The 24,451-nt window shown below is 36.9% G+C and overlaps 1 protein-coding gene across 1 annotated transcript; it reads right to left on the reverse strand.

The window, feature by feature from the left end:
* Window positions 1–216: 216 nt before the first annotated feature.
* Window positions 217–16,998, reverse strand: LOC145991764 (methyl farnesoate epoxidase-like). The gene is made up of 8 exons (XM_083127816.1): window positions 16,965–16,998; window positions 7,971–8,207; window positions 2,838–3,253; window positions 2,024–2,126; window positions 1,664–1,844; window positions 1,346–1,460; window positions 980–1,118; window positions 217–401 (listed from the first exon to the last, which is right to left on the reverse strand). Exons 1-8 carry the CDS (start codon window positions 16,996–16,998, stop codon window positions 217–219), a joined length of 1,410 nt encoding a protein of 469 aa, XP_082983942.1.
* Window positions 16,999–24,451: the final 7,453 nt, after the last annotated feature.

The raw sequence follows: 24,451 nt of genomic DNA on the forward strand, positions 1-24,451 counted from the left end.
CATTTACAAAAACAAAACAAACATTAATAAATTGGAATTTACCATTTTGATGAAAACTGCAACTGCAACAAATGTTAGTTATATTCATGAAACACAATAAATGCAATAGCGTTAGGAACATTCTTTGTAGAAACCTGATATGGCAAAGCAACAGTGCTTCTTGAAAAATCTGAAAAAGGATTTGCAGACTTTATCAACAATGTTGTCAGTATATCATTATACTCGTTCTTTTATAACAGCTTGAAACGGCTTTGCCCGCATTACCAAACCGTCAATGGGCTCTGTGGATGGTGGTGATCTGTGTGACGGTGGAATACTGAAAGTGTATTTTTGCAGAATGATAGTGAAGAAGAGGAACACTATCATCTTGGAATGACTTTCCCCTGGACATCGTCGTCGGCCTGAAACAGAAAGAGAAAGTAATTGAACAGAAATATTTCTTAATTAGTCTAGTTATTATTTTCAAGATTTGATTTTGAAGTTTTTGCATTTACCAATATCATTTTTAATTGTACAGTTATGGACACTTCTGTGTTGTAACAATACCATTGAAAGTCGATGGGGTTGTTACAATCCCAAATCATTTAATCATGATACATCCCTGGAAGTAGATTCCACACTAGAGTATCAAGTGGCACGTGAAATGTCGCCTGACATCCAAGTGACATGTCACAAACATCCTACAAATGAAACATTTCACACCGGAGTTGCGCGACATATTGCACATATTTTTTGTACACAGTCCGGTAAGTAAGTAATGAGCCAGTGGTTACCAAGTGAAAGGAGGCAGAATAATTTATCACTATCTGTTTATTACTCAAATTACACTTCTCTTGTTTCAGTGCAGCTATTGGCACAATAACATTGAAACGACCTTCACAAGTCTTTGTGTGGTAGTTCAGAAGACTCGACGTTACAGTCTGTTTGGAAATCCTAAGCGTAGTCAAAATTACCTATAGTTAAGCATAGTTTAGCTCACCTGCTCCAAAGGTTAAAATTCTGTCCTTGTTCGTCATTCGACCTTCGTATAAGAATCGTTCCGGTCGAAATGCTTCAGGGTCCTTCCAATAACCTTTGTCCATGTGGACGCTGTAGGTATTAACCCACATCATGGTTCCCTGCAAAGCATACGGACAATGAAGTATTTTGTTTCAAATCATCTTTAATTCCTTTACATTAGATTTCGATTCCTTTATATTCTACATACGATAGAACTTCGAACTGCCTTCAAAATAAGATTCAACTAGTAATAGAGATGTTAGTTTATGTGAAATGCTATCATTGAAGTCTGATTTGTCAGTAATGTTCTTCTGCATAGCTTCATCTCTGTAAATTTAAATTTTACCTTCTGAATTCGATATCCAAAAATATCTGCATCTTCAACTACACATCTGGGAATGATGGGGAATACATCCACTATTCGCTGAACTTCAAGTAATGTGGCTGATGTATACGGTAATCTGGAATGGAACTAGATTTCAGTGTCATGCATACAGGGCCATGCACACACACACGTATTTATATACATATACATGTGTGCGCGTGTTTAATAATAATAATAAAAATAATGAAACAGAAAGCTCGAATAAGGTACTGGATAATCTGATGTAAAAAAGTAATTAAAAATTAAACTTATTGACAAGTTATATTCTAATGCCCATACCTGTCTAAGTCCGCAATGGATGGAAGATGATCTTTTCCTATGACGTCATCAAGTTCTTGTTGGACTTTGTTTTGGATGTCTGGATGCAGCATCATATATAAGAAGGCAAAGCTCAGAAGGCTTCCAGATGTAAGAGTTCCGCCCAAATATAAGTCCATACAGACGTCACTGATATCCTCGTCTACAAAAAGGTGAAAACTTAATTCAATTCATTCACACATCCTATATGTACGCGATGTGAATGCTAGTTACCCTATTCAGGATCTGAATAGCGGCGATGCAGTTACTATAAGTCTGAACGTGATTTTAGTAAAATTAACGTTAAAAAAATAGTAAGGTTTAGGAATATTGAATCTTTACCTGTAAATGTTATTCCATTCTCCAGTCTTTCTTTCAGAAGATAATCTATGAAGTCACGAACGTATTCTTTCTGGAATGTTCTTGAATGCTCCTCTAAAACATCCTAGGAAAAGAAACATTTGTGCCTTGCACTTTTAAATATATTAATATACATGTAATACATACAAGGTCTAACCTAACTTTAGAATTTCTAGAGTTTAGATTTGGTAAAGAAGCAATGACACAAACATATGGCAGATATGGAAAAGAGACATTATGTTCGGGAGAGAAACATACACTTAGAAACAGATGGAGAGGGAGAGAGAAGGAAAGAGAGAGAGAGAGAGAGAGAGAGAGAGAGAGAGAGAGAGAGAGAGAGAGAGAGAGAGAGAGAGAGAGAAAGAGAGAGAGAGAGAGAGAGAGAGCAATAATGAGGAAATTAAATATACTATTGAATGAATTTTATGGATAAAAAAGAACAGATAAGCTATTCGGGATTGGACCTACAGTTTAAAGTGGGATCCGAACCACTGTGCAATGTGCCTCCACCAATGTAATAATGAGAATGTAATTCTATTAATTCCTTCTAAAACCAAATAGATTTCTCATTTTAGGGCACAAACCAATAATAGCGAAAATAAAGCTTTTCTGACAAGAATATCCAAGTTGTACGTAACAAAATAGTTCTACCATACTTTCCGAAAACAGAAATCCTCACCAGAGAGGAAGTGGCCTTAATGGAATGCATCTTTGTGATTCTAAATCTGTATTCATTAACTCATTAAACATGCTTGAATTATGCAGATCAACTTCTGTTTTGCCCAACAACACTTACCTTCATGTAGCTCCAGAATGTATCCCGCATTCTTGTTGCACATGTATATCCTACGTATTCGGGAGCAACGTGTTGCAACGCAGGCTGTGCATTCAATGAGAGAAACGAATTGCACACGGAGTCCTCGCACTTGCCAGTCAGCTGAATCAGCTTCAGAAGCCACGGATTGTCGTAGTCGAACCTGGAACCGATAGCTATTTGCCACGTGGTGTTGAGTACAGGCACGTAGAACAAGTGTTCCATAGAGACGCCATCTTTGGTCACGTGACTAGCACGGTCTTTCAGGAACGAAGCTAGCTTCAGAGCTTCTTCCACGGCTATGGCTTCCGTGCTGCTTCTCCCAAACCCAAATGTCCTCAGCATCTTCACGAACAGTTTTTTGTTTCGTTGCCACGACCTTTCATTTGTCAAAACACCTGGAGGGAGAAAAGAAAACAAACAAATAAATAAAGGAGTTCCATAACCATTACTTCGCTACAAGAAAAAAACATTTCATCATTTTCTTTCATTTTCTTACCTATTGTAGGAGGGCTACTTGAGGATACCCTGAAATTGAAGAAAGTAATAATGACAAATATTTAGTTCATCATGGTTATGTTGTTAAAGGTCCAGGAACAAATAAATTCTATGGGTTCTATTGGGTTCCGCAACAGGACCGAAAACTTTTTTTCTCGCACAATTTAGATTCGGTCCAAGTTGCGTATTGTTTCACTTCAATACGGAACGTGGACCGGATTTAAATTCATCAGAAAAAAGTTCCTGGACCGTATTTAAATTGATCCGGAGAAAAAGGTTAATGGACCGTATTTAAATTGATCAGGAAAAAAGGTTCCTGGACCGAATTGAAATACTTTAACCATAAAAAGGTTCTTTACGGTCCAGAACCCATTTACGCTTGCTGATTTTCTCTCCTGGACCGGAATTGAATTTATTTAAAATTCCTGGACCTTTAGCAACCCTACTACTAGGTTCATACTAGCTATTGCCGACCTTAATGGTAGAGTGGGTATTCAGCGCCATGACGCCAGGATTCTCAAGGTTCAAGTTCCGGCCTATGCATGGGTGTTCTCTGTGAGTGTCCCTTAATCAATGTTATCATGTAATCACTCATCCTCATCTTCGTGATTAGCCAAAAGTGGCAGAAAAGCGATATAAAAATAAACTAAATCAACCAATCATAGTAGCTATTATTGGTAGGGCTGAGCCGATACCGATGCCTATGTATCGATATCAGCCGATACCACTGGTGTCGGTATCGGAAAGTATCGGTTATAATTTATTTACCGATACCAGCCGATACTGCCGCGCTACACTTTCGAGGAGTCTACTTTAATTATCCTGGAAATTATGCAAAATTCGAAGTTCCTTTATATTTTGCACCAGTTGTCTGTAGAAACACTGAATTTTGTAATCATATAACATGTAATTTAATATTTTAAAGCAAAAATGTTCGTAAATTGATGTATACAATTTGAATGGAATACTTACACACTAATATTAATCAATATTTTGAACAAATTTTAATTATTACAATTTTCAAGTATCGGTAGCCTATCGGTGGGAATTGGTGAGAGTATCGGGATCGGTATCGGTTCGAAGTGGTATCGGCTCAGCCCTATTGTTTATATTCGGATCAAACATTCCTAAATCATATTTGTGGCAGGGTTGTTAAAGATCCAGGAATTTTAAATAAATTCAATTCCGGTCCAGGAGAGAAAATCAGCAAGCGTAAATGGGTTCTGGACCGTAAACAACCTTTTTATGGTTAAAGTATTTCAATTCGGTCCAGGAATCTTTTTTCCTGATCAATTTAAATAAGGTCCAGGAACCTTTTTTAATGTAACAATACGCAAATTGGACAGAATTTAAATTGTGCGCGAGAAAAGGTTCCGGTCCTGCAGCGGAACCCAATAGAACCCATTAGAATTTATGGGTCCATGAACCTTTAACAACCCTGATTATAGGTATTTGTGTGTCTGGAGGGGTCAGGGGCGTAAAATAATTTCCTCCTTATACAAGTTCTTTTCCAGGCTCTACATGTCTTCACAAATTTTCAACTGCAGAACTAATTCCCCCCTCCCCAATTTCTAGATTATAATTTCCATTCAGCGACGATGCCAAAGAGGGGGAATAGGGGGAGACGTACTAGAGGATAATTCTGCTCTCCTAACAAGCAAAACTAGTTAAATAATTGCTCTTTTAACCCAAATATACATTTTTTGAACTAGTATTCAAGTACGTATATTAAATGTGACTGTCTCTCCGCCCAGCAAATATCCCCATCCTCTCTGTCACTTCAATTATTCTGGCATCGTTACTGCTAACACTAAGTATCTTATTATTCATTGAAGATCTTCAGTGTTAGAATTCAATTTTAATAAGGAAAAGTCAAGTTTACACTGTTTGGCGTATTTAGGAAAGGAAGTAGGTTTCGGGTTTTAACTACGGGCGGGGAAAATTATGATCATCGTCGCTGTTTCATTATCATTGTTTAAAGTAGCCTAAAGCCGCACCAAGAAGAGAAACACCGGGACCAACCCTTGAACTAAAGTTGACAGTCATTTGTTTACTATTCTCGCAGTCACCACAGGCGACACTGTCCCCTTTCGTTTTTGCCCGAGTGCTCCCGTGTTGTCATATTTATAATTTCCCTCCATTGCTTCGTTGACAAAAAAATGAAAGTCAACAACATTAAATGGATGGGTTAAAGTTACAGTTTTGTAAGTCACTTTCTTAAAATGAAAATAAAGTCTGACTCACAGCACTTTGCTGATCAACACAACAGCTGTTTCCTTTATCACTAGACCTTAAACTGCCATCTATTGACAGTTGAATGAATCTCTGATTTACTTCACGTTTTCTGTTAACATATTGACTTATATCGATCTGATTTCTGTGTCTAAGTCTTTTTTTTTTAAAAGTTACTTACACCACTGTAATTTTAACCTGTCCAAATATTTCGAGCTTGCTTTCGCTGTGTATAGTTTTCCCTTTGTTGATGATACAAACACTTGATGCTGAATAAAGTTGATAACGATGTGTTGAAAAATACCACACATTTTGGTAACTCAGAGGGACGACCGACCACATGGCGAGCAGCTGATTACATTGTCCATGCTCCCTTTGCTCGCTTAGGATCCGACGACAGCGCCAGAGGAGTTTTCTCTTCTTGATAGAGGTAAAACTAGAGTGACCAGACGTCCTCTTTTATCCGGACATGTCCTCCTTTTTAGGTGTCTGTCCGGCGTCCGGGCAGATTTTGAAGAAATCGCATAATGTCCTCATTTTTTGGAAAGAGTATAGAATTGACCATATCAAATGTGCTGCATTGACAATCCTTCCACATATAACGATCATCTTGTAAGGCATAGCCTATGACTTGGGGCACGTTAGTATTCGAACAATGCTCACCTACCTACCTACCTACCTACTGAACACAATCACTTTCCCGACTGTCATTAATAGGGGGCAGATTTATAGGCACTAAAAACTTCGGCAGTCAAATATGCACCAAAATTTTGAAAATAGGCACTTAAAAGGCACTGAAAAGACACCTTAAAATAAAAAACGACATTAAAATAGGCACTGAATGTGAACTTATTTCAATTTTCTTCTTACAATGCACAGTTATACAGTGTTAGCACTTCAGTTTATACATAAAAGTGCGCTAACGGTTAACAAACCGTTTTTTTTTTTAATCGAAATTCACATTTGCGGGAATCGTCAGTGAAAGTAATTCTCACAAAAAGAGCTTGTGCTAACTGTGCGAATTTGAACAAATGATGAAAAAAAAAATTGTACCATTGTAACAAAAAAATAAAACAATGTTCCAATTGAGACCGTCAAATCTGGCGAATACCAGATTTCAGTCAGTACAACATCAACAAAGCCTTACATCTTTCAATGTGGGGAAAACAAAAGACACGTAAAGAAAGCTGAAGTATGCAAAAAGTGCAGAATATACATTTTTTGACAGCATTAAGCAAAATAGACACTAACCCTCAAAATAGGCATTTATAGGCACTATAAAAATGTGTTTTCGGACTAGAAACACCATGAAACGAACCTTAAACTTTAGGCCCTATGATTTACTACAAAGGCATAAAAATGGCAAATAGGCAAAATTCCGCACCCTAGTCATTAGTATTGTTCAAACTCACTGCTTCGCCCTCGGAGACTGCTGGAACGCATATAGTCTGTGTAGTTCCTTTTCGATTGATTGATTTGGTTTATTTTACTTCGCTTTTTCGCCACTTTTGGCTAATCGCGAAGATGAGTATGAGCGATGATATGATGATTTTGAAGAAGGGATACTTAGAAAGAACACTCATGACCAGGCCGGGATTCGAATCCGGGATCGCTGGCGTTGTGGCGCGGTGTGCTAACCAGTTCCTCTTCGAGTTATACATCCGCGATACAGAGACGCGTAGTGAGAATTTTGATTGTTAAGTAATATTTTCTTTCACGAAATAACGAAGCAAAAGTGTAAATTCAACAATGATCTTGCAAGAAAATATCCAGCCTTTAAAGGATAGGATGGAAGAAACGGAAATGAGGTAAAGTGTAAGGTGGCTGTCAGTTTCCCCTGCTGTTGGAAGAGTGCTAGGAATGTTCGTGCCATTAAAATCATATTTCTCTATCCAATCTAAATTACCTAAAATCTTAATTTGGTTTTTGGAAATAAGTTAAAGCGAATCTTACTTGTTATATTTGTATTAACTTGTGAGGAGATTTCATTCAAATATCCAAGAATTAGAAAAGGAGTAATATTCTGTGCTTCAAATTGTAGATATTCTTTGTCGTTAGTTAAATAAGTGATTAGGAGATTGCTTTCTTTGCTTAAAGGTAAGAGGAAATTATTGAAAGAGATCACCTGAAAAGTATCTGTGAGCATAATGTTGGTAAGATTTTTTTATGGCAAATGTGTTGATATTTTTTGCGACGTCCTCTTTCTTTTTCATGACTTTGTCCTCCTTTTTTCGCCATGCTCTGTCCTCTTTTTGGAAGGTACGTGTCTGGTCACCCTAGGTAAAACGATAGTACGTTTCTGCATGTACAAATTTGCACTCCAAGCTTCGCATACTATTATTAACATCTAGACCTATCTTAAGCGCTTTCTGCATCCTATCCTACCTCCTTTGTTTTTAAACAAGAACTTGAAAATGGGCGAGTTGCGTCTTCCCTGGGTCGATCTGTGGGCCAGAACCTCCTTCACTGCATGATGGCTGTTCACTAGCACCTGAAGCAAGCCTCCCTGGTTGAAGGTGAAGAGAGGTCCATATCTCTCCCCTGCTTCCAGAACAACTCTCCTCAGGAGACGGCGCTTCGTCCAAAACCTCGCAGACAGAAGAAAGTTGCTGACAAGTGATGCTGGAAACAAAAAAAAAACAAACAAAAAAAAAACATTTATTTATCGTGATTTTGTTGAGAGCCATTATACCGTTTCTTCTAGTAAATAAATGCGATGTACAAGGTGTCCGGGCTAGAGGTATACAAAAATATCTGCTTATAATGCGAAAACTGTTCGTAGTGAATCTCAGTCGTTTGACCATCGATCCAAGATTTCAGTAGTCCACTTGGACGATGAATCGTGCTGTTGAGTCACGCATCCGCAGAAACTAACTGGCCACCGAGATTCCCAGATTTGACACCATTAGACTTTTTTTTGCATTGGGCTTCATTAAAGATGTTGTGCACAGTGGAAAGTTCACGATTTTGGGTGATTTGAGACAGCATATCGTTGCGCTAATAACGCTACAAATGCTGGTCAACACTTGGCACGAGCTTTACTATTCGTTTGGATATGTGTCGAGCTACAAATTGTGCTAACATTGAGGTGTACCAATGTACATAAAAACCTTCTGAGTTACTTTGTCCATAACCAGGACAAGAAAGTTAATAAACTTTACAGATGCTAAAATTTATGTGTATATTTTTGTATACCTCTAGCCCGGACATCCTGTATAATGCATGGTAAAAAAATAATTAAAATCTGCTTAACATATTAGATATTTTTTAAATATTTGGGAATCAGGAAGGACTAAAAACACAAACGGAGTGTAAGGCTGAAGACACCTAAATGTCCATCTCTCTTCCACGTGGAACATCCTGGACTGCATTTTGCAAACTAATGAGACTCTGGCGTCTGGATGCACAGGCAGCATTATCCTCCGTGGTCTTGTTTGTGGGCTGTTCATGTGTGTTTCATCTTAGCATCATGCATAAAATAACAAACATACAGTAAATCTGCAAACATTGAAGTTTCGAATCATGGCCTGGACATACTTTTTTCTGTGGTTGTCCTTTCACGAATTTCATGCAATCGTCACTCATCCTCATCTTCTTGATTAACCAAAAGTGGCAGAAAACAAAGTAAAATAAACTAAATCGAAACGATATCTGGATTAATTCTTATATAATTAGAAGTATGCAGTGGTGTGCGGTGACATTGGGGAAGCAGATCCCTAAAAATTAAGAAAAACAAGAATTCATTGCTTCTACATGGTACGTAATGCTGAAAAAAATTAGCACTCTACCTGATACTGTTTCCATAACGTCTCTTAGGGGAAAGATGAATGTCCTGACGCAGTTGTTAATTTTTTTCGAATTTCAGTTGGTCTGTTGTCAAATGTATTTAATGCAACAGACGATCACGCATGATTGAAACAATTTTCAAGATTTTCACACATTGCAATATTCACAAATCCACTCTGACACCACGTAGATGTTTCCGTAGTAAATGGTAAACAATGCCAACACTAAAGTTTTTGAAGCAAACAAATAGAAATTCACCCGCCTGAAAAACCGCAACTTTTGATATCGGAAATCGCTTAAAAAGTGTGACCACGGCCAGCGAGTTTTACCAACTATATTTGGTGGATGTGTCCATCAACATGTTAGCTGTCTTAATAGACGAAATGCTCGGAAACGTTTATCTCCACATAGAATATGTCATCCGCATGTCAGCAATTATATTTTACTGTTTCTCCTGTATTTTGAAACTTTATAGTTTATTTATGAATATACATTTTAACTAGCTTGGTGGATATGCTACATCGCTGACAGTATACAATACACTTGTACACTTAATCGTGCAGTTTGCAACACTGAGGACATCAGTAGACTGAACCGATGGCACTCTGGCTTTGTTTCAGCCTTACCCGTTGGAATAGAAAATTTGCCTCCACACAACGTACCCTCCCATTGGATCCTTCAAGGTCGCCTGTTGATTTTTCGGGCCCTTGGTGGCATTAGGATGCACAGGGTGATGTTACGCAGATGTTTTGTCAACACGCCGCGAGAGGGTGTTGATGGCCCCTTTTCGGAAAGGAACGAACCTTGGAGGCTTGCAGGTTGATATTCTGTTGAGGCAACCCGGAAGAAATAATGCAAAACTGAAAGTTATAGAATTAATTTGTAAGAGTTATGCTGTGTGACACCACTGATGGCCTTGCTGTATCGGAGTACACGCGCATGGATGTATGTAACAAAGTGGATGGGTTTAAGACTCTTGTACCAATATTGTAGAACAGGATGTTTTCGTAAGACTGTAGAAATTGATTCTAACGTTAGACCAATGGTGTTTCATATGCTATCCAGTGCATTACATTCGCAAGCGCATTTAGCGAGAGTTTTAGTTTAAGAAAAGCTGTGAATTTAGATAATGACTAAGAATGAATACCTGCTATGAGTACATAGTCAGTAACACAATACAGTGTACGAACTGTGATGTACAGTATTAACTTGGAACCTCACCTATGTATATCAAATTTGAACTTATTATACTGTTTTACACTAATTGTAGACCATATAATGAAAATACTGTAAATTGTAACAAGCGATTCATTGTAATTCAGAATATGTATGGGTATCCAAGTTAATGGTAATTTCGCTAGCAACAGAGTTTTGACGAAGCACAGCAGAAATTGTCATAAAAGAGGACGCTTTCTCTGGAAGAATGGTATTATGAACATAAGGTGACTGGTAATCCCCCTTGAGGTGGAACTTTACATAATATATAAATATTAGTATGTGACAACAACAAGTTCATTACATAATTAAAATATCGATGTTTCTTTCCCCTAATATTAGTAACACTAGAATTAACAATACCAATACAGTTAAGTTGATTTTCTTCTTATCAGTGCTGATAGGAAATACAAATACATAAGTATAAGTAAATAACATAGTATATTTGATCCAAGCTATGAATAGAAATTAGAAATTGTGTAGGGACAACTAAAGAAAACGTATTAGTCTTTATCATACTTTAAGTGCTTACAATCTAATTCTCATATGTTACCTGGAGGATATCCCTTCGGTATTCTAGTACACAGAAGCATCACAAGGTAGATAGCACAAACTACATAATCCCACAGACTCGTCATTTGATTTAATTGCTGTTACCTAGAAATAAAAGGTAGCTGTTATTGTTCCTTACAATTATTGTTGAATCTGTCGTGTTTGTCACATATAAAAATTGTCATTCTTCAACATTGCTGCAATTATTATTTGACACTATAAACTTTGTTTATAATCTCATATTTTAGCAATTACTGAAATATTCCAAACGTCCCAAAGCCATACTTATTGTCGTTACCATTCCATTATTACCACATGTTTCCTTCCCTAGAGTACTTTTTCAAAGATATAGTCACACTTGCATACTTTTTTAAAAAGTATCTTAGACCGTTGCTAGAATTTAAGTAGAATCTTAGAATGCTTATATTTAAGAATATAAGTCGTACAAAAGCTGCAAATCGTGGAAAAAAATAGCAAATACTTGGCAGTTTACTGTTTTAGCGGTAAGGATGTCGAATCGACCCTTCCTAATAGAAATATATATGATACATCGTTGGAAAGGTTGTGAATCAAGGATTTCAGAAATGTAGGATTTATGGTGAGGAAACAATGGGAAGTGGAATAAAACGTAGTATTAAGTTGGAGAAACCTCTGTTATAAATTAAACATAGTGAGTCTAATTTACGTGCTAAATGCCTAATTTGTTATGTTAGGATTGCATAAATAATACATTTGCAGTGTATTAATGCTAAGATAACCAAACCTAACCGACCTAACCTAACAACGTAGTCATTCCTCGAGTGACGTCACAACGCAAGCTTGTCCTCACGTTGTGCGATAAGGGAGACAAGTGAAGTCAGCGTCTCCTTTTCGCACAACGCTAGAACAGCCTTGAACAATAAAATAAACAAAAACCATATATTTCCCAAAGAAATTGAAGAAACAAAATAGAAACTTCAATATCCAAAAATAAAATGAAAATCATAAATACGGATGAAAACATGAAATATAGAAAGTTTAATCCTGGTGGAAATTCGCATTACATATCCACTTTAAAAACCGAAGTTCGACCTGGCAATACTGTATGTTTACAACATGGATTTCGATCAATGACATATATAAGGCTAGATAGCTAATTCCGCCTCTCCGCAACGGTCGGGGGTAACGCCACTCATACGCTCATCCATATACGGCAGGAAGAGCTGGACGCTCCATTGGCAGCTATGCTTACGAATGTTAATTTCGAGTATTTTACAGTTCTTGTGTTGGGAACAATATTTTAACGATGAAAAATGAATTCGTAACACATTGTGAGTTACTTCTATGAAATAAAGTTCATTCACTGCTATTCAATTAATGGAAAGTCAGGTAAAAATACTTCGTGTACCATGAAAAGTGTCTATCTTTTTTCCATCAAGTAATTGGAAAGATTATAATTAGCAGGCTAAACGAACCACTGCCTTAATGCAAAATAAACAAGGGCATATTTAGGGTCGTCCAGTGGGTCCGGATACCCTGAAAGACTTAGTATGGTTTGGTTTGAGTTGGTGTTTTAAGTCCACTTTATGCACAGTAAGGCTAATCGGGACTGGACCTACGGTTTAAAGTGGGATCCGAACCACTGTGCCATGCGCCTCCACTGGGTATCGAACCCGGGACCCCTTGATTACAAGGCGACGACGCTACCACTGCGCCATCGGGAGCCTCCCCCCCTGAAAGACTTAGCAAGTACTAAAAATAATGAGAATCTGCTTGTTTATTTATTTCCACTGAACTTACTGGAAGGCAAAGTTTATATTGCGTTGCGATCATACGGCTTTGTATGGCAGTACCAAAGAAGATTTATGCACACTACTATTTATAATAATGTGCATAAGATATTATTCACGAAATTTACTTTTCGTTAATTTAAACATAGTTTCTTTGCTTTTCAATAAATATTCTATTCTGTATCTCTTTTAAAAAATATTCCATTCTTAATTTTTTGTTCCTTGCCAGAAAAGTTCTTTCAACATAAATGTTGTCGATCTGAACTATGCGCAACCTAGATAATGAATACGAGCTGTTAAGTATATCTCTATTCTTAAAGCTATTCTTTTTATCTATTCATGTAATAATAAGAATACAATGTTAATTTATTTACACATAATTACGAATAAACCTATAAATTATATTAACATATAATTTTAAACATTACTGATATTATTTGGTTCAGACCCTCAGCCTCTGAAATATATTTCTGGATACGTGCCTGAACATAAAATATTTCATTCAGTTTGCTTAATTTATTAATAAATAATAATAGAAACGTTTTTAATGTTAACAGGTTTGTACATCTAAAATTCTTTGAAATCGCACAAAAACCGTGCTAATTGGACATTTTACAAAGAAAATAACCTCCCTTGCCTTTCCTAAAGATAATTTAACGGACAATTCCAGGGGTTTTACAAACTCCGCAGCAGCTATGAAAAATGTTGCCACATTTATTCCTCTTAAAAAGTAAATATTTACCTAAGTTGCATTTTGTTTGACAAGTTAACCGACTAATCCAGGGGATATCAAACTGCATAGCAGTTACAAAAGAAATATGCCGCCATGAAAAAAAATGCCATGCCATGAATTTTAAAGAAATACTTGTCTTCTTTGCCTTTTTCTGTAAGAAATTTTCAAACTGTGTTAAGGCTGCACACACCCCGATCTCAAGTGTAGTGTGTTGGGAAATATTACTACCTTCATAACATCTACGTGGTTTGTCCCCAGAAGCCGCAACTTCATATAAATATTTGGGAGGAGAGGCAAAATGACAATATTTTTTTGCGCATAATGTATATACTTCTTGAGGAATTGAGGGGGGCAGAAAGTGCTTCACCCTCCTAAGTCAGCGCCTATGCTTGTCCCGCAAATAATATAAAAGTATAAAAATATGTAGAGCGAAACACAAACTGGCTTCCTTTCACGCATTCTCACATTTCTATCAACATATACATAAAAGAGTTACGTATTGCACAGTAGAAATGTAGGAATACAATTAATAAATACATATCTATGAAAGGAAACATCCGACCCCGGTTTTTCCAGAGTTACGCAGTGATATGCACTGCAAGAAATAACCATAATTACGGCTACCGCGCATACAGCCAACAGGTTCTTGCTGTACACGGAGCCCTCCTGTGTAGCTTCATTCGTCCGCGGCGAGTCAGCTTTTTAGCTATTGATTTCGATTCAAAATAAGCAGCTATGGTAAGTCATGTAAGAATCTTAAAAAGTTTATATTATTTCACACAACAGAAACTAAAAGTGAAAACTGCACAGTGCCAATTCGAAGCACGAATTAAGTACTATGAGTGTAGATATTTCTCTTTTACTCAAAAAACGGTAAAAACACAAGGGTCGCTTCTGCAGTATAGCCGTTTTAGGTTATAAGTATAAAAAATTAAAATCATCTAATTCCAATGCTTAAAGTTTACTTTCAAATCTTTAACACAAACCTTAACATTGTTCCTCGAACGTTTTCAAAAAAAGGTACATTGAAATCGACAGATTTTTACATGTTTGTAGTCTCGGTGGATGTGAAGACTTCTCGATCCCTTTCGTGAATTCATAAAATTTCTTCTCCCCGTAAGTATCTGTCTTGTTATTTTTATATGGTGTGCTAATTCAGAACGTAGATGTATTTTACTTAAGGGCAAAAACAAATACAAGTAATTATGTGCAATTCAAAATCAACGGTTTTTCTGTTATCATTTAACAACTTTCTAAATCTGATAATTTTCCCATTCTCTGTGTTAGATTCACATCCTGATCAACTTCTACTTTATTTATTATCTCTATAGACGTTGCTAGAGATTTCGGCGTTATGAGCGAAAATAGAAGTTGGTGCTTCCTGCACTGCATTTGGCGCCCCTCTTGTTTGGGGCAAATGTTATTCTCTTACTTTACCCTTCATTTAAGTAGCGTGCAGCTACTAAGATAAAATGGGCCTGCTGTAAAAATTCGAAATTCTCATTTGACATTATTTACTATTTCTCTGTTCTGCTGGTAATTTACAATGCATACATTATATTGAATACAATTATTATTACTGTATACAGAGGTTTGGTTAAAATGTTTTTGATAGAACGACATTGTAGAAATGACGCATGTGCTTTAAGTATAGAACTTCAAGACGAAGTATTATATTTTATAACTGACATTGTTAATCAGTATCAAGACTAAATTTATTGTTTCGAAATGCAAATGTACACGCACAGGAAACTAAAAGCATTAAATCTATTTGATTCCCAGAAACGCATCGATTAATGCATTAAAGTGTGTTCTTTTTTACCCCTGCCAAGAAAAAGCTAAAGCTTGATGCATTTTTCGGGTTTAAGGCGCTCATATCAGCAATGTGACTATTATACTAAACACATAATCCAAAATGTGTCATCGACGTCAGGAGTCCCGGGCTCGAATACTGACCTGTTCTTTGTGAGTGTCCCATCATCAGTGTCAACATATCATCGCTCATACTGATGATCGGGATTAGCCAAAAGTAGCAGAAAAGCGACGCTAAATAAAAAAAAGATATATCAGATCATGACACATTTTGGTAAGATAATTGATTGATTGATTGATTTCGCTTTTCTGCCACTTTTGGTTAATCGCGAAGATGAGGGTGAGTGATGATATGATGAAAGGACACTCATAAAGAACATTTATGCCCAGACCGGTATTCTAACCCGGGATCCCTGACGTCGATGACACATTTTGGATCGTGTCTTTAGAAAAGTCACATTGCCGATGCAAGAGCCTTTAGAAAAATGACTATGAAAGACTATGAAACGTACTAAAGCAGTTACTCTACAATTCTAGCCATGGATGCCCATCTTATAGTGAATTGGAGATTGTAATTTTTGCCTGAAACATTACGGAAAAGGCTGTCACAGATGATCTTTACTTACCTGGTTTTCCAAAATATCACGTTTCGTTTCAAAGCGACCGTGCAGTTGGCCTTGGTAGGACCGTCTGACCGAATCTAAAGGACTTTTACAAAGCATACAGAATTGTCCCTTTTTTCTCCTCCTAACTTTCCCATTACGTTGCTGAATTGGGGTTAGTAAGATAACATGGCCGCCGATACTATTAATTGCTTAAGAGATCTGTAAATTTTCCTTATTCAGACAGTAAACATTACTGTTTGCACAGCGCGGGGAGGCGAGAAGAAGAAAATGGTGGTACTCGAGCAGATGGGCGCCGGATATCACCGGACGAGTAAACCCAGACAACCGCATAACTTTCTAAGAGTATATGATCAGAGAGAGAGAGATGGAGGAGGAGGAATTGCAAATAGCGCTTTCTTCTTAATGGATCGTACATCATGGCCAGCTGACATCAATGGCGAATTCCCGCAGCATTCGTTGTCTTTCATGAAAGCGAAAGCAAAGATGGTCTTAGTTATCATACAATTCGGTACTTGTTTTGGAAAAACATTACTTCAACATTGATCTGGCAGCATTGCTCATTGCGAACAGTGTTGCTAACTTGGATAACAACATTGTCCAAATTTCTCGTATCTACATATACAATTCCCGGAGGCTTCCTTACTCGTTAAACAAGTGTCTCAGATGTATAAAAAATAATAAATAATAGCAAGCAATGTTTTTATGAAAAAGTAATTGCTCTATTAATAACAATAAATGCGTGACTGAGTAAAAAGATAGTTAAAAATATAGACAAAAGAGAATGCATTGATTGTCGAGTTTATTTTTAATTTAAAAATATTATATCTACATTTATTTATTTTCATCCGGAACTGTTGACACTGGGCATCTAAATATTCCAATTTACTGTTCACGGCGTTTTCGTCTTCTGCTAAGGCCATATCGGCCGCACATTTTATACACTTATTCTCCTTCCAACAATCATTAACCCTTCCCTTATTCTGGAAACAGTTCTTCTCTACAAGATAAAGTTATACATGATGTCATTTTAATGGCGCTCACGGACCACATACACAGGTAGAGGACATCAAAACAAAGAACTTTTCTTAGTAACATTTTTATAGTTTGTCCATCGTTTCGGCGTCACGGCCGTTTTTGCCGCCCGCATGCTGGCAACCCAACACAACATTTGATCAGATCTGTGATGTCATTTTCTGCGGTGAAACATCGCACGACAATGTTGAAAGGAACACACAAATTTTGTAAAAAATGACCAATTACTTGTGACTGTCTTCTACATTCACAAATAACTAATATTTACTTTATTTCTATTGCGTACAAGTTTATAAAATTAACAGGGAACTATTGAGATTAAGAACGCTGTATCAATGTCGATATTTGTTTTAAGTTGTTGATTTCGATTCGTTTTGATATATATGTAATTCATGAAGAAGAAGAAGAAGAAGAAGATATATATGTAAGAAGATTGACTTAAAGATAGATATGGGAAAAACTGCTTAGCGGTAATCCCAAGTAAAATGTAAATAAATAAATAAAGATTGACTTAAAATCAAGGTAACTTAATATATAAGGTAGCGCCATCCGAAAATTGCCGATCATGCACGAGCGCGTGACGTCATGTGGGAGGATCGGTTATGCTCGGTGCCCCTTCGGTTATGTTCGTTCGGTGCTTGGCCGAAGCAAACGGCTGCTATCATTTCTATGCGAGTTTCAGAGAGGGAAAGTGTTTCATTACTTTGAGGGGTAAATATTAATTATCATACTTCGGGATGGTATTGAGGTATTCCTTTAATGATTAGTAACAGAATGAAAACATGCTACTTTTAAAAGAGGGAAAATTGCACATGCAAACGTATTGTAAAAATTCATGTTTCTGAAACCTGATCGATATATTACAAAGAAGGTTGTCCGTGTTCTCATTAGAATTTCAGATTTCATCATTTCATAAATCGTATTATGATTTTAAAAAGAAACGTTGCATGCTAAAGAAGAATTGCATAGAGAAAGAGTTACAAAGAAAGAATTGATTGACAGATTTGGTTTATTCTTTTTTTAAATATGAAAGGAAAACCCATAAGAGGTAGTCCCCCCCCTTCGATCTCTTTCTTTGTTTCCACAAGCCGGCCTCCTTGGCGTAGGTTTGGGTTCGAATCATGGCTTGGGCATGGATGTTTGTGAGTGTTCATTCATCATTTAACTAAGTTAACCTACTCGAAATACTTGATGAGTACTAGGAACATCAAACATAAATGTCTTAACTTACTAATTCAAGCCTATAGAAATAGATTTATGATCACATGTTAAATGAAACGCTTTGGGAATATCGATGAAAATATCTTAGTTTAATTAAACAATAAAGGAGAAAAGTTACATGAACTCACAATGATTGACCGTGCAACTGTACGAATCATTATTTGTTAAAGGACTTTGTCCGCAGATTTTCCATTTCCATTTCCATGTGTGTCTGAGTTGTATAACCGGAAAATATACTCCAAGGCTGATATGCGACACACATTTGTACATAGACGAAGTAACTTGCATTACACTAATCTTAGATCTTGCTCTTTTTGACAGAAATGTACTACAAATAAATAACGTAATATCCATTGGTTTATATTGAGTACAAGGGTATAAAATTATTCACAATATACAGTATTTGTGAAATACAAAATTGAACAAAGTTGCAAAAATTTCAATGATGGGTGTAATATTCACTCATGAAATATTTACCATTGAGCATACAACGCTATGTAACTCGAATTGAAGATGTACTAAGTGAATTTCATTTCGAATAGCGTGAAAGTTAGTACGCGATCTTCGAAATGCCCATTTCCGACAACGTTTTTCACAATAGTGTGAACATACAAATCACAATCAACATCGGACTGTGTTAAATGAAATTGTTAATAATTATAAATCCGACTTACATAAAATGTACATAACAAATCAGTTAGGCTCACTACGTACTTCGCACTAGTTGAACACATTTTCAAGATATTGATGACTTTTCTTGTGGTACTGTCGGTTAGGTTACGTTGTAGATTTTGAACTTCTTTATTCAGTTAAAGCAGGTTGATAGAGGTTGTTTGTAATCTTTAATTTATTTGCTTCATTATGCAGACGTGTTCTCTTTTTTGGCAGCATAGTCTTTAGCTTGTTTGGGGCACGTCCCCTTATTGCATATCTTTCATAGCGTACATCTCTGCAAACCTAATCAACACGTCCTACAAGCGAATCATATTGTGAAGATAAGTGTTTAGCAGAACTACACCATTTCCTCGATTATTTGGTACTAAAGTAATTGGGTGTAATTTTAGCGATGGCACTGCAGTTGGCTTCAGCACGTTCTTTGGTGGAAAATACAGAAATTTTGCTTTTAGATCTCGCACATAGTCTTCTTCACAATAATTGGCACTGCACACTTGTATTTTTTACATTTCGTTTACAAGCATGAATCCACTGTTTACTTACGCAATTATCGACTGGAAATCTATGATATTTTATGTCAGTTCCTTTAGTTTTCTGGTTATAGTTTTCATAGCTTGCTACAGCACAATTAGACATGATTGCAGTCTACAAGTACAAAAATACAATAAAAATAAATCGAACGCTACAAAATGAACAACCTGCTTGTTCCGATTTTTGCAACGTGTTAGTAGCTAAATGCAAGGTTATTAGAAGTATAGGTTGGGCCAATCCGTTGTTTACTCGTGATGACGAAACGACGGTAAGAGGTGAATTTATCCATGAAATGAATTCCAAATCTATGCGCTAGTGTTGCACTATGCAGATAGGAAACCATGCCAGAAACTGGACACACGAAATCGAGTACACAAATGAGCATTTCCACCCATTTACATTTTGTGGCTTCAGACAAATTGAAAATAAATATCGATGGCTACTTATTGTTATGCGGGACAGAATATTATTGATCGGAACGGTAATTGTTTTTAAATTCCGACATTCGGGAAAATTTCTGAAAATCTCAAATTCTACACGTCATTTTCACCTTAAGTGATTGTCTTTGCATATCTGGAATGAAAACTAACAATTTCCCATAAGTTCCAGACACTTGCAATGTACAAAACGTCAAGAATTAATATCGTTTTAAAATGACCATTCGGTATTTCTCGACTGCTCGGGATCCAGAAAAGTAGGGAAGTCATTTGCTGAAGTCGGAATCGGGACGGAATTTTTCTTTCCGATCCCGGTCCCGACTTTTCGAGATACCGCACACCACTTGTTATTATTATTTATTTTAGTTCAGCACAAGATACATCTTCCAAGTACGTTGAACATAATATGCTGTGCATACCAGAAAAGAAAAGTTCAAATGAGCATTTATGTACGCTATATTTACACTAGGCTATGCACTTGTATTTTTTCCTCAGTGCACAACATGTTTGTGCATGTTTATATTTTAACAAATGATGATACTTGCATTCCACTTATGTTTCTGACAAACTGTTAATTGTTATAAAATGTAAAATATATTCACATTCTCATCCTCTAATCATATATTTATGCCGTGCAAATAAGCAATAAATTTGATATTTCATAACTTGAACATTTGAAGCAATGATAGTATCATTCATTTGCATGTCAGAAGTTAAGTTTAAGATGGTACAAGGTATATTTATTGAAACTCATCCTCATATCTATGTGGGAATTATGTAGAAATTAATGAAAATGAATAGTAGTATTAATCGTGACAATAGATAGCGTGAATAATTAGCGCTATGGAGTCTCGCAGCAGCGGTCCTTAGCAATCATATGAAATATGAATTGGAGAAAGGTGGATGAATTGTGCGCTCCTAAGGATAATTACTCATAGTCGGGCATGTAATGGAAACGAATTGTAAAGAGTAACGACACATAAATTTTGGACGGAATACTTTCAATCCGTCAATACTTTTTTCTTCAAGGCAGAAATATAGTTTTCTTGAAACATTAATTTAAAACAAAATTAAAGGCTTACAGCCAACTACAAAGATTAATTCATTGAGTTCCATTCACTTGATCATATAAGTATAAGTTTCACTATGATATGAGATATGTCAATAATATTAATGTCTAATTGTGAATACAAGGAAATTAGTTTGAGTTGCTGTTTTAAGTCCACTTTATGCACAGTAAGGCTAATTGGGACTGGACCTACAGTTTAAAGTGGGATCCGAACCACTTGTGCCTCCACCGGGTATCGAACCCGGGACCCCTTGATTACAAGGCAATGACGCTACCACTGCGCCATGGGGGAGGCCTACAAGGAAATTAACCTATAGTCTAGTTTTATCTATTAAGTTAGTAAAAACAATAATAATACTTTAAGAAAGTTAAGAAGTAATGTAGTGTATTTTGTAATAATAAGAAAAAGTTTTAAAGTTAATGTCCATTTATGGAAAATATGACACAAATAATCTTCTATATAACAAATGTTACATTAGCAAGCTCCTTAGTGTGGTTCTAAATTTAGATGTATTTTTATTCTTGAAGAGATAGATAATAGTAGGCAAATTGTCCATCGTTATCTTTATTTTTTTTCTACATCCTGTGTTGTTTTAAATAATTGAAAGCAGATGTTGTCCTTTGCTTATTGATCACCAGATTGGGGAAAACAGACTGGAAGAAAATGTTGATGGGCAATTCGCCTACCATTTCTTTTGCCATTGGTGTACAATTCTCTCTCGTTTTTCTCTACATATTCACATAAAGCAATAAAAATACAAACTGCTAATTTCTCATTCTATTTTCGTTATTTATTAAACTGTACGTGTTTGCATTTATATTTGATAAATTTACTTTGCTCTTCCGGCCATTGAAGTCAATTGAGATTACAACGATCAAATCTTGCTAACTATCAGGTAAATAGATTAATCGCCGTAATAAGCAATAACAAGCATTGGATGGTGGCTGTTCACCGAGATTTGGACTGCGGAGTACGGAGGACAAGCCTGTTTCCCGAGCGAAGAGGCCGATCCTCGGGTAAAAAAAACTAAAAATACAACTTTGGAACCAATGATCGGATTCGATTGAAATTTAAGACAGCTCAGTATTAGATTCTAATCGGCAAAATCCCAAAAGCAAAATATGATAGGAGGTGAATTAAGGGAGATATTAAAGGTTAAACAACGAGAGTGGATAACAATAACTACAGACTCCCTGGCGCTCTCTTCGGAGCGACCGTGCAGGATACAATGGGTCCGGTTTAAGGGTAACCTCCCTTCGAGGTGCCGCTGGAGAAGGGTCAAGGAACTCAAATTACACGGGCGAAGATAGCAGGATAAGATGCCACGATTTGAGGACGAGTTAACAAGGCTTAGACAGAGAGGGTACCTTAACGAACATTTTGAATACCAGACAAATAGACAAGCGGAGAAGCGGAAGACACAGTTTCGCTTTGACAGTTTTATCGCTGACAACCGCTCGGGAACCAGCAGCGTGAAAGTACCCGCCTCGTGCGTCGGACCGATCCGTGTTGTGTTTATTTCGCACGGGATTGTTTACTAACACGATGGAGTAGAGACAGCGAAAGGCCCCGCTGGGAGGCGTTCGACCGACCCTTGCCTCCCTTGAAGATGCTGAGATCCAATCTTATCGCCCGGAAGCCATCTAAATAATCACGCCGCCAAGCATCTACACCTCCAGCACGATTACTTCAATCAGAGCCGACAAAGGTAAGCCGTGAATGGAACGTGAAAATGGATAAGCTTCGTTCGCCCCGTCGTAACATCCAATGAACTCGTTTAATTACGTAAAAATTACCAAGTGACATTGCTTATTACGGTGATTACATTGTACCAACGATAATTTTATCATGTAAAACCGTACAGCTTTCAGTTATTCATTTATCCAAAGTACTCAACATTCACATTGTACGACGCTATAAATTGTCAATATAATTATATAACAGTGATCCAAGTTAACCTCAAAAGTAACAATATAAAGATTAACATTCAATTACAACAACATAAAAGGAGTAGTGTTTTTCGTACAGGTTTAAGCTCCTACCGGAACTTAGGTTTCCCGGAAAGGGAAAAGTAAATGTAAAATTAAGAAAAGTTTTAATCAATGTTGCTATCTTTAAACATCACGCCGAACTACTTTTGTATTAATTAACCCTGTTTTTTGGAATGCCGAGATACGAATGCGTGAGTGAACGTAAGAATGAAAGGGGCATTATTGTAAGTGTTTATGCATGTGCTCTTATATAGCAATTACATCATATATAGAACTAACCCTGTGGTGTGTAATTTGTTCTACCCTATGCAATCTCTTGGGCTGATGGCACTTACCCTGGCACAAAAGGTAAATATGTTATTAATGATTGCCTTTTGTTTATTTGTTTAATTGTTTCTTGTTGGTTTGCATTACCCATGTAATGTAGAGCCAGAACGTCGTCAGGCACATTAAATAAGGTAGATGTCGTTACAAGATGATGAAGAAGTGATAAAATAGATGAATGTCCAATTACAGCTTCCCTTCCTTATAAGATCGACTACAAGAAAAAGAACCTTCGTCGAAAAATCCCTGCGCACGTTCCTCCTCTTCCGTTCAACTCGGGCTATAAGAGAGCTGCTCCACTCTCCCCCTCCCCTCCACACTGGAGTAAGGTGCACAGGAGTCGCGAGTCTGCACAGGTTTCTTTGCTTGTGGATCCACTAACTATAATAGTAATATAAAAATGTACACTCACCTCACTTACTTATCCGGCAGTTTGTTTCTTTATACATCATATTTGGAGAAGATATAATTCAATCTATAGGTGTACACTGTATATAATACACTTTATTACTGACTTCCTTGACCCTGGATCTACAGGGACAAGGAAAACAAAGAAAAGAGCATAATTTTCTCTTCGGAGAAGATGTTGAACCTAAACCAAAAATAACATAAATAATGAACTCGACAATGTAAATTGATGAAATTTAGTAAATCATTTGATGAAGTGAACTAATTCTGAGTGGACTAATCGCAAAGGACAAAATCAGCTCAGATCCTATTACTTCTTCATGGTATGTGACGTAAAGTTCCCGCCCAACCGTTTGACGGCGTTAGTGGCTATCGTGTCTCCTTTTCCACAGCCTGTAGTACACATCCTCATCTAGACATTGTTCTTGTTCTGGTGTTTAATATCTGCATACTGCAGCACTGTCGTTCTGTCATTTCACGTGACTTCACATTGAAGTGATGCATTCACTTGGCCGGTCACACGTCATCGCACGCGAAAACTTCAACCGTTACCATGGTTTTGGGCCAGGGCTGGCTAAATGTACCCCGCACTAAACTTACTGCACATAACAACGAGCACCGTCAAACTCGATCCTCCCAGATGACGTAATGCATACGTACTTCACATAGCAACGAGCACCCCTG

This window comes from Lepisma saccharinum, chromosome 8, assembly GCF_977018435.1.
Source record: "Lepisma saccharinum chromosome 8, izLepSacc3.1, whole genome shotgun sequence".
NCBI lineage: Eukaryota > Metazoa > Arthropoda > Insecta > Zygentoma > Lepismatidae > Lepisma > Lepisma saccharinum.